An 11,657-nucleotide genomic window follows, 5' to 3' on the forward strand; every position below is an offset into this window, starting at 1 on the left:
CATTTCCTCCTATTGGTGGATACTGGCACAGATAGGCTACTCAGTAGGATGTCCGTCACGTTGGAGGTAGCCGAAAATTTCAGATTTCAGGTCAGTGGTATGGAATGTCCTTAAACGATTTGCAGGAGGGGCTTTACAGATGGGTGCTCGCAATACAACTATCAGAAACAATAAATTGATCGGTCGGGAATCCGACGTCGTGATTGGGTTTTTGAAGCACTATAGAATAGTGCTCCGCTACATTTGGAGGAAGGATGAATAGTAACAAAAACAGCAAATACAAGACAGAGTCCTCTGCGATATAGTGAGAAGCACTAGACATGATACAGTTAAAACATGATCCAGTCTGTAGCAGACGTTGTCTTGGCTACATGTCAGAGATCGCTATCGGTCAGGAATTTGACGTTGCTGTTGGGTTTTTAAAGTGCTGTAGAATTCCCAAGTTGGTTCTCTCCGCTACAAATGGTTCAAATGGCTCTGAGCACTATGGGAAGTAACATCTGAGGTCATCAGTCCCCTAGAACTGAGGACTACTTAAACCTGACTAACCTAAGGACAGCACTTACATCCATGCCCGAGGCAGGATTCGAACCTGCGACCGTAGCGGTCGCGCGGTTCCAGACTGAAGCGCCTACAGCCGCTCGACCACAACGGCCGGCTCCACCAGTTTACCCAATCAGAGACCACGATGTTGTTTATATACGTCGAATTTCTCACGTGAAATGTAGAGTTGGGGGTGTTTGCGGGAGGAGACCAGACAGTGTGGTCAACTTGTCATCAGATTAGGGAAGAATGGGGAAGTCTGTCGGCCGTGCCCTGCAAAGGAACCATCCCGGCATTTCCCTGGAGCCCTTTAGGGAATTCACGGAAAACCTGAATCAGGATGGCCGGACGCGGGATTGAACCGTCGTCCTCCTGAATGCGAGTCCAGTGTACTAACCACTGCGCCACCTCGCTCGGTGAAATGTAGATTTCCTGCTTTTACACAAGTCATCTTTGAAGACAAGCTTTTTCACTTCCATGGATGGTGTGAGTAAGATTGGTGCAGAATGTAGCTCGCTCTTGTCCTTCAGGAGATGTGGAATGTAGCGGTCTACTTAAGGTCAGCTGCAAATTAAATTGCTGTCATTGTTGGAGGGGGGGGGGGGGTTGGTCAAAGACAAATAAGGGAGGAGATATTTCAATCTCTAACTTTATCCTATGATTGCGAGAATGCTCTGTGAGTCCCATCCATATAGGGAAAGAGGGGCAGTCATAATCGTAGATTAAGCACTATGATCAAAGTGCTAGAGATATGTAGATCAGTAGAGGATGCTGTCTGGCATATGTGTTTGAAAATTAACAATGAATGGACGTACTGCACAGTCAACTATCTACATTCGCAACCTAGACTTTGGTACTCGCAGAGTAGTGGAAGGGTGGTAATGATGATACAGAAATTGGGAATCATGATGACACGTCATTGAGTGGTGTTGCAGCACAGAGAAACATAAAATTGCTAAAATTGATCGTACTATCAACTGTGGTGCTTATTACAGTTAATCGATGGTGTTTCCTCCATCCCATCCGTCCACTGGTTCCCTGGTTCCACATAATGATTGACTGACATAACTCGTTTGAGATGGAGTCTTAGAGGGAGCAACACCCTAAGAGGATGGCCTGCACTGAAACAGTGATCGTGTGAAAGGCTGCAATCTGACTGATCGACCGAAATGGAATACCTAATTATCTGCTACCACATCAGTGTAGAAGATGATTTTAAAAGTCGAGGTCATCAATGACCTTTGGACAGCTGTTTGGAAAAGTACCACAATGCCACAAAACTCTTCCAGTTTCCATGTAGTGTAATATCTTCTGCATGTTTTTGTCAATGAAAAAATACCGCTTCGGTCTTTTATTTCAATCACCCTGTCTGTTATGGAAGCAGCAGCAGTGTAATTTACACTGTGCAGTGAAAAGGTTTTCTGTGAGAGCCATTGGATTGAGACATGTTAATGGCCGTTTAGAACCTGACACAGAACTCGAAGCAGTGGTGGAAAAAAGAAAATGTGTGGTGGTATACGTAGCTATACTTATACTCTGCTTAGATGTGTTATAGCAGAAAAAAAAACAGTGTATCAAACAAAAAAACATGGACCCTCTCTTGTGAATGACAGTGGGATATGGTTCTCCTACAGCACGAGTGACGAAACTTTGCACTGATCTGTGCAGATGACTAAGATCATAAGCCACCTGCTCCAATGGATCAAAACCTGTTTGTTTAATAGGATCACCACATATACTCAATGCCAACATGCAGACTGTATTTGTTTTTGCTATGTCGGAAGACAGGGACGTGATCATATCTTATCGAGTTCTCTGTCAGATGACGTTAGCGGATTTTTTATAGTCTGTAGTTTTTTCCTCTGTTGGATAGCACAAAAAATGAGGAGGGAGAGAATGTTCGGGTGATAGCCATGAATGCACCCTGAGAGGTGGATCTCCTTTGGACTGCAGTATCTGTATGTAGTTTGGAGACGCATCACATGCAACAGCAAAATGCTCGTCCGCTTGCAGTTCCCGTAACTGCTCATATGTCTTTCCTACCAGCTCATGTTACAAGAAGGAGAAAGCTTCGTTTGGTGCTGACCTTACACGTTGTACACATTTGGCGGAGCTACGACAACATGCTCGCATTTTCACTGAGTGATCAAAACATGGTCACGTCGCATGAACTCAGTTCTCCCTGTTTCCCCAGAGGATGCAGAAGATCTTAGATACAGCGCTCTCTGACATCCATTCAGTTCCCACTTAAACTGGGACGGTCATATGGACAAAGCTGCAGAGACTGAGGAGCAGTTATAAGATGCATAGGACTGTTTAAAAAACCGCACTAGAGTTTTTGCTGTAACAGGTATGTTTGATAAAGGTGACTCGAGATATGAGAGTAGTATGAACATTATTCACCAGTGGCTGTAATCATTAAAAGACATGTCCATAGGATCCAATGCAAGTATGTGGTAGAACTGATAGACTTGATTCCAAATAACAGACAGCATTTCTACCAGAAAGCGTAAAGCTATTCACGACTCTTGTGTGTGCATATGGAACCGAGACCGTTTTTTATGCACGATGACGGTAACACAGTCGTTGTGGTCATGTTTTTAATAGCGCGGTCCTTACGCGAAATGTGTGTTGCTGGTGTTAGAATCCTTCTGTGGTCAGCTTCAAACGTAGGTTCTCAACAGTGTTACTCAAAAAGAACATCATTATCCCTCCAGGGATACCCATTTGAATTACCTGGTGTGTGTAATCTGACTACTGAGAAAGGAAGATCAATCGCCTTGGAAAGTGACTCTCATGATCAATTTAATTAATTATCCTATCAATTAGTTATGAGTGACATGCTGCCTGAAGGGTAGAAGCGATGGCTGGGGCACCACAGAAATTAATCTTGACATGGAACGGTAACTAGGCGTTTTTTCTTAGCAGCGAGATCTTTTAATGATATTGTAATCTTCCATCTACACAGGAAGAGACAAACATCTTAATAAAGTCAGTTGTACTCCCGAACTTATAAAGTGATGAGTAGTATAAACCTTATATTTGCAATTTCTCCGTGCTCTTACCTTAAGAGACTTTGTAAGTTGTGAGATATTTGGTTACGTTAAGAGAGAGTTCGAAAGTAAGGAGGTGTTCTGTGACAGTGGTAGATCTTAGCACACCATCATGAGCCAATATTTTAGTCCTGTGATGCATGACATAACAGATAATAAAAGATTTTTTACTGCCTGACAAGACAATACTTAGAGGAAAAGTAGCCTATGCCATAGTGTTACAGGATTTTCACAACAAGTAACGACACTTTAGCGATGTGAAAAATCGTGTATGCGTAGATTTCTTCTGTCTTCAAAAATGACTTGTATAAAAAGCGGATATCTAAATTTCACATGAGAGATTCGGGATGTATGGTCAACAAACTCGCCATCTAGAATTGGGTAAAGTGGATTTTTTAAACGGGTGGGTCTATGATGGGGGTGGAATCGCTTAGAACTATTGTATACATCGAAGCTGCAGGTGGTTGTTTCCCAGTGCACTCTGGCTGGCTGCAATGGCGGTCTCGAGGAGTCAGCAAGCGGAAGTAGCAGATTAGCTCAGTCTGTCGCGGGTATAAAGTGTACCGGTGTAACGACAAGCGCTGGCATGAAGATCAAGAACGAAACAGCAGAGAGGCCTGTGAGACGACGTCAGCCAGTAGCAAGCTGACTAGGATGTCACCGCGACAGAAGCAGCCGCTACACAAAAAGAATAAAAGCAACACGTCACCTAGACTCAGGCGCACTAGAAGAGCCGCACTGGAAATGTCGCACTGGAAGGCGAGCCACGACTTGTGAACAGTATCATTTACTTGCATGGAAACTGTATACATTGAAGGACAGATAATTTGCATGTCGCCAATTGCTTGCGACCAATCTTTGTAAAGACGCCAAGTTAAGTATTGTCAGTCAACTTCATTTTAATAAAAACTATTAATTGTTGTTTAGCTGTCTGAGAAAGCAGCATCCCAGGCACCCTATATTATACGATTGGGCAGGATACCACATTGGCGACGAGGATCTACAAACAAACCCCGCGCCTCGTGACCATGGAACATTTTTTTGTTTTGCTGGTGCCTCAATTCTCTCTTTCCGTTTCTTTGCAGGGGCATTTGCTTGCTTTAACAGTCGTTTTTGCTAACCAGTGTTTTCAGACGGGCATTGCACAAATTTTCTTTGCTTTTGTACTTATTTTTCTTCCTTGTCTTGTCTGTTTCTTGCATTTCTCTGTTCCAAAATACCCACCCTACCTATCCCGCACCCTTCTCAGGCGCCACAGCCACCAATGTTACATGCAACATAGCTATGCGGATGTTTCAGTTCCAGACTCAGCAAATATCTGAACTGCTCAACAGGGTGCAGCAGCTACTGGCCAACGCTGTGCGCCCCACAGAACAGGCACCACCTACAGCAACACCTACAGCTGCCATACCACACCAGCTTGAGGAACAAGAAGACGAATGGCTCGAGGGGTTACAACAATTTGAAGCACACGGAATCGCTCACAATGTACCAGGTACTGTGAAACTTCCCTGTATAGTATCCATCGTAGGAAGCGCAGTGTTCCGATTAACTCAGAAGCTATTTTCTAACGCTACTCCGAGTGAACTTTCGTATGAACAGGCAATGGATTCGCTAACTATTATGACCAAAAAGTGAATGCGGTAGTAGCTACGGTACCAATTCTTTAATTGCAGAAAACGGTCAGAACAAACTTATCATGAGTGGGTAAAAGATTTGCAGGGAATGGCGAGGAACTGCAAATTCAGATGTCCTGTGATGCTTTATATTCAGATGCTATGTTGCGTGATGCGATCGTTTACAATGTATCTCCTGTCCAACTCCCAGAGAACAGATTTTGAAACAGGCTGATCCATCATTTCAGCAGGTGGTGGAAATACTAGATCAGTACGATTCAGATGCTCTGTCTGCCGATAAATCTGAGCAACCAGCAATTTGTCAGGTTGAGTCCCTTGTTTGTGACTGGTCCATTCAGTGGCAGTTTGTGCTCTTCACGCCGAGTGAACACTCTCCATGTCGCATAAGCAGCTTGCTAAACAGGCAGCTACAGAGGCGAACAGAATTAAGTCTTGTTCTCAATGTTATTCACAGCACAAACGCCAAGACTGCCCCTCTCGACAAGCTCAGTGTTACGATTGTGGCAGCAAAGGACATGTACAATCCGTATGTTTGCAATGGAGCCAGAAATCGGCCCACTCACAAAAATCTAGTCACATGGAGCAGTAGATTCAAAGACTGTAACAAATATTAGCGAAACTAGCAAGCGAGCAGTTTCTTCAGTGATACGCCAGTCCAACAAACGTTTTGTTCATTTGCTTCTTTGTGGGAAACGTGAGAAATTTCAGTTGGACATGAGTGCCTGGGAAACGTGGAAAATTTCAGTTGGACGTGAGTGCCTCTGTCACATTGTTAAATCGTCACACATATGAACTGTTAGGCTCCCCATACCTGTCTAAAACTAGCACGCAACTGACAGTTTATAATGGACAAGACATTCCTGTTCTCGGAAAATGTACTTTGCCTGCCATGTACCGCTCGCGTACATGAACAGTGACTTTTACGGTGCTACAATCACGTGATTGTGAGAACATATTTGGTGTTGAATCACTTGATTTGTTTGGCCTTAACATTCAGAACGATGCGTTGTCAGTGTCTGCATTCCATGCAAGAGATACTTGCTAAAAGAATTCCCGGAGCTCTTTTCTGAAGGTTTAGGCAAAGCTAACAATTTTGTTGCACATATTACTCTGAAAGACAATGCTCAGCCGAACTTTTGCCGGGGCAGAACTGTTCCCATTGCATTACGGGACAAAGTCACTGCTGAACTTAAAGAACTGCAAGATAGCGGAGCTATTGTGCCCATACAAGCTAGTCAATGGGCAAGTCCACTGGTTTTGCTCCCCAAACCTTCAAGTCGGTTTTACCTCGGTGTTGTCTTTAAGTCTACAGACAAGCCACAAACTGTGATTGATACTTATCCATTGCCACACCTAGAGGATATCATGGACAGATTAGGCACTGGACGCTATTTTCCAAAAACTGATTTGCGCGACTCTTATCTTCAAATAACGCAAGATGAAGCATCTCAAAAAGTGTGTGTAGCGAATACTCATTTAGGCTTCTTTAAATATTTGCATTTGCCTTTTGGCGGTGCTTCCACACCCGCCATTTTCCAATGGTATTTGGAACAGCTGACTGCACAAGTGCCAAACTGTTCAAACTATTTGGACGGTATTGTCGTAGCAGGTCGTACACCAGAAGAGCACGTTGCAAATTTGCGTGCTTTGTTTTGTGTGTTACCTGACGCAGGACTAAAGTATAGATTGGACAAGTGCGATTTTTTAAAACCTGAGCTGCAGTATCCTGGTCATGTCATAAACAGTCAAGGTGTACATCTTCTTCAGTCGCAGTTAGCCATACGAGATCTGCCAGTTCCTCGCAATGTCACAGAATTGCAGTCAGCCTTAGGGAAAATGAAATACTGTATTCGGTTCATACCAAATGCTGCACAAATCGCAGCTCCATTGCATCGCTTGCGTCGCAAGAATGTCCCCTTTGTTTGAACAAACGAGTGCCAAGAAGCTTTTAAAAAACTTAGAGATGCCCTTAAGTTCATTTTGATCCCGACAAACCAGTTGTATTCAAAGTTGACGCATCCTCCTACGGAATCGGTGTGGTGCTTTCGCACAGAATTAGTGATAAGGACAGGCCTATTGCTTTCGCATCAAGTGTTATCCAAAACTCAGTTTCAATAGTCCCAAATTGAAAAAGGAGCTTTGGCTATTGTGTATGGTGTCACCAAATTCAACCGCTATTTATATGGCAGAAAATTCTATTTAGTAACGGATCACAAGCCTTTTCTGTCCTTGTTTCATCTGACGAAACCGGTTCATTTACGAACTGTCAGAAATTGTAAAGGTGGTCTTTGTTATATCCTCAATACTAGTACGAGATTGTGTATCGTCCGACTGTTCAACACGGTAATGCGGACGCACTTTCACGTCTTCCGATTGGCCCTGATACAGACTTTGACGCTTCTGCTGCATCTTGTTGTCACATCGATGCTCAGGATTCTGAATAGCTTCAGTCTTTTCCGCTGAACTATAAGAAAATTGCACAGGCCACGGAAGCTGATCCAGATTTGAACATTTTGCTCCAGTCCATTCGCAGATCTTGGCCTCGTTCCTTGCATAGCATAAAGAACTCGGTAGTGCGCCGATACTTTGCACGTAGGCGTAGCCTCACTATACGGAAAGAAGTGATTCTTGTTCAAAATGACAGTGGAAAGTCACGTGTGTTGAGCCCTGAAGTTTTGCAAAAAGAAATGTTGCAGTTACTTCACCTAGGAGACTGAGGGATTGTTCATACGAAACAGTTTGCTCGTCGACACTGTATTTGGCAAGGTATGGACGCCCAAATAGAACAGATGGCGTCACAGTGTCACGCATGTGAGGAAAATCACTCCTCTCCGTCACAAAACTTCTCTGCTCGGCCTAAGTTGCAATCACGATGGCAACGTCTTCACATAGATTTTGCAGGACCTTTTTGGAACATTCGTTGGGTGATTGTCGTTGGCTAGTATTACACGTCTCTTGCTGTTACAATGAACTCGACAACGTCACGTAGCACAATTCAGGTGTTGTCCTCTATTTTTTGCCTCGAGGGTTTACCTGAAGCTATAGAGTCAGCCAACGGGTCTCAGTTCATGTCAAATGAATTCGAAACACTCTGTGAACGCAATGGGATACAGCATCTAAATGGTGCACCGTTCCATCCACAGTCAAACGGCGAAGAGGAACGTTTTGTCAGAACCTTCAAGCAGCAGATGGCCAAACTTCACTCCGGACACACCAGGGATAAAGCTTTGCAACTGTTTCTCGCCTCCTGTCGTTCGCTCCCACGAGATGGACCATCGCCGGCGGAATTGCTTCACGGCCACCGCCATCGGACACTGCTCCACCTGCTTCACACTCCTCAGCATCTGGCGCCAAAGAAAGACCCCAAGTATCCCATTGCGCCGCATGATCTTGTCTTTTATAGGGTTTTTCGACTAGACTAGACTAGACTTGACTAGAAAAAGGGATCGGTTGGTAGGACATGTTCTGAGACATCGAGGGATCACCAATTTAGTATTGGAGGGCAGCGTGGAGGGTAAAAATCGTAGAGGGATACCAAGAGATGAATACACTAAGCAGATTCAGAAGGATGTAGGCTGCAGTAGGTATTGGGAGATGAAGAAGGTTGCACAGGATAGAGTAGCATGGAGAGCTGCATCGAACCAGTCTCAGGACTAAAGACCACAACAACAACAGGGTTTTTAGCGGCAGCAGACGGTGGGCGCTTGCATGTATCTTATTTCAGGTTCAGATGGCCTGCAGCGTCGACATAAAAAAAAAAGACTTTGCCACTGCCATGTGCACTGTGACCCCTCTGTGTCTCTTCCCCCAGATTCACGGATCCAGAGGACAGCGCGGCTACAGCAGCTGCCAGGAGGTATCATCACGACACCCCATCGAGACGGAGCCTTCGCCTCCTCCGCCTCCTCTCGTCCTACCGATGGAGCTGGACCCGCCGACACTGCAGCAGTCGCCACCTGCTTCATCTGGTTCATGGCATCAGGAGGTGGACGCATACCCTTCTGGGCGTTTTCCGAGGGACGTTTCCGCCACAGCGAAGTCCGGATGGCGGGGTACGACCGGAAGCTTGACGTCCCCTGCAGCCACAGATTCCCGTCCAGCGTTGCGCCCACACTCTTGCCTCCTTCACCGTTGTAACGCTACATACACAACAACGTTCCGTCGCTTTGGGCGGAGGGAGGGGTGGAGGAATGTTCCGGCGTAACGACAAGCGCCGGCACGAAGATGAAGAACGCAAGAGCAGAGGGGGCCGTGAGACGACGTCAGCGAATAGCACTCTGCTAGGACGTGACCACGACAGGAGAGGCCCCTACATGAAGAGAATAAAAGCGAAGCGCCGCTAGCCTCGGACGCACTAGGAGAGCCGCACTGTACTTGTGAACAGTATCATTTACTTGCATGGAAATTGCATACATTGAAAGACACTGGTTATTTGCATGTCGCCAATTGCTTGCGACCGTCTTTACAAAAACGCCAAGTACTGTCAATTTACTTTATTGTAATAGAAGCAATTAATGTGATTTGCTCGAATTGTTGTTTAGCTTCCCGAGAAAGCAGCATCCTATGCACCCAATACTACACGAATGGGCAGGATACCATACAACGAATGCGCCGACATCTCTGATATTGCCCACAGCAGCGAGATCCAACCTGCTGGTTGAGCACGAGAGAAGTGGACGTGTATCTGTTACGTGAGAGAGGATTCAAAATGATGTTTTTTTTTTTTTTTTTTGCGCTGAAAGTATTGATAACATACGAATTCCTACTACTCCAATGATCTCTGGATGCTCTCCGTGGCTGGCGGTGGTGCACTCTGGGACACACGTGCATACATGATTGTGGCTTTGGCCACGACGGCAGTGTCCAACTACATCTGAACGTCGACACAGGTGCTGTACAAGCGGACGAGCGCACTGCATGTGGACATCTGAGACGTGAGTGCGTGGGATGTGGACTGTTTTCAGCGATCTCTGACATTTAGCAATGACAACTACTGCTACGGACTGGATGGTACGTGGAGTGTGTCATGTTTAGTGCTTCTCAGTACATCGCAGTGGACTCTGTATTGCAGTGGTGTTTGCTGTTGTCTCTATCATATCATGCAATAAATCCTTCTTCCTCCTCCTTCCATATATAACGGAGAGAAACAATTAGGGAATTCTACAGTGCTTTAAAAACACAATTGCAATGCCTAGCACATCTCGTAAATTGTTGAAGGACATTGCATGTAACTGAGCCTAAATTTGAAATTTTCAGCTACCTCTGATGTGATGGGCTAACTGTGCCGGAATCCACTGATAGGAGCCAAGGGGAAAAAAATCCAGTAGGGTTTGGAAACCGGGTCGTTGCGGGATAGAATCCCACCAAATATTCCAATCCTAGTATCCACCAAGAGGAAGCAAGGAAAAGTTGTCCCACATAAATAATATCAATTTAATTAATTAATCAATCAATGTGATACAGTGAGAGAATATTTTCAGTACATCCACAGCTAGCTGCTTTGTTTGTGGTTCCTTCTGACCTGCAGTGGCACGCTACAGGGCGAGAGAGAGAGAGAGACAGAGAGAGAGAGAGAGAGAGAGAGAGAGAAGGTGTTTGCACCGGAATTTCTCAGGTACCAAATATTAAAGAGTTGCTGTCACCTGACGCTTTTGTTGGGGAGTTAGCGTGACATTCGGTCTGTCAGTCGTGGAGCCTAAAGCCCGTCTCACACGGAGCAAGATTCGCTGTAAGTTTCCTTGCTGGCCCGCGCGGGGGCTGCCTTGCGGGCTCCATCGTCTGCTAGCGGGCTACCTTGCTGGGAACCTTGTAAGATTTCCAGGATAGGTCCGGTGCTATTTTTCTTGCAAGGTTCCCTGCGTGCTACCTGCGTTGGCCAATCAGGAGGCGTTTCGTTTGTGACGTCAGACGCGGAAAGCTTGGGCAGGAAGCCTTTGTTGATAGTCGCTTTTATCCTGTCGTGAGGTGCGGTAGGAAGTTCTTATAATTATTAAATAATGGCACCGCAGTGATCCAAGGAAGCGATTGAAGCATTGATATGTACTTATAGGGAAGAACTGTGTGTGTACGTAGTGAAAAGCGCAAACTATTGTAATAAACACTTGCGTGCAGAGGCACTCGAAAGAGTTGCAAATACCAATACATCCATTCGTATAAAATTTGCAAAGGATGTACGATCTTCTATCCTATAAAATAAAGTAGTATATAACAGTCATTATTGGTATATTTATAAAACCAAACAGTAATGAAATAGTGATACTTTTCAAACAAAAGTAGGTGTTATGCGAATTAACCTCCAACTCTCTATGAAGCATGGAGAGCACACCTTTTCCAGCGTCTCTCCTCTTAATTCAGTTTTTCGTCTATTCTTTCTTTCTTCTTCTCTCATTAGCATGCATTTCTGCAGTGTTTAGCACCAAAACAG

At 45.0% G+C, this 11,657-nt stretch overlaps 1 protein-coding gene across 1 annotated transcript in view; it reads left to right on the top strand.

The window, feature by feature from the left end:
- LOC126474177 (uncharacterized) overlaps positions 1-9,387 on the top strand; it is a 33,205-nt gene extending 23,818 nt beyond the window's left edge. Inside the window, exons 2-3 of the mRNA XM_050101639.1 lie at positions 4,931-5,091; positions 9,045-9,387. Coding sequence (XP_049957596.1) covers positions 4,931-5,091; positions 9,045-9,370 — 487 coding nt within the window. The 3' untranslated portion in view covers positions 9,371-9,387. The remainder of the gene's footprint in view (positions 1-4,930; positions 5,092-9,044) is intronic.
- Positions 9,388-11,657: the final 2,270 nt, after the last annotated feature.

This window comes from Schistocerca serialis, chromosome 4 (genome assembly GCF_023864345.2).
Source record: "Schistocerca serialis cubense isolate TAMUIC-IGC-003099 chromosome 4, iqSchSeri2.2, whole genome shotgun sequence".
Classification (NCBI taxonomy): Eukaryota; Metazoa; Arthropoda; class Insecta; order Orthoptera; family Acrididae; genus Schistocerca; species Schistocerca serialis.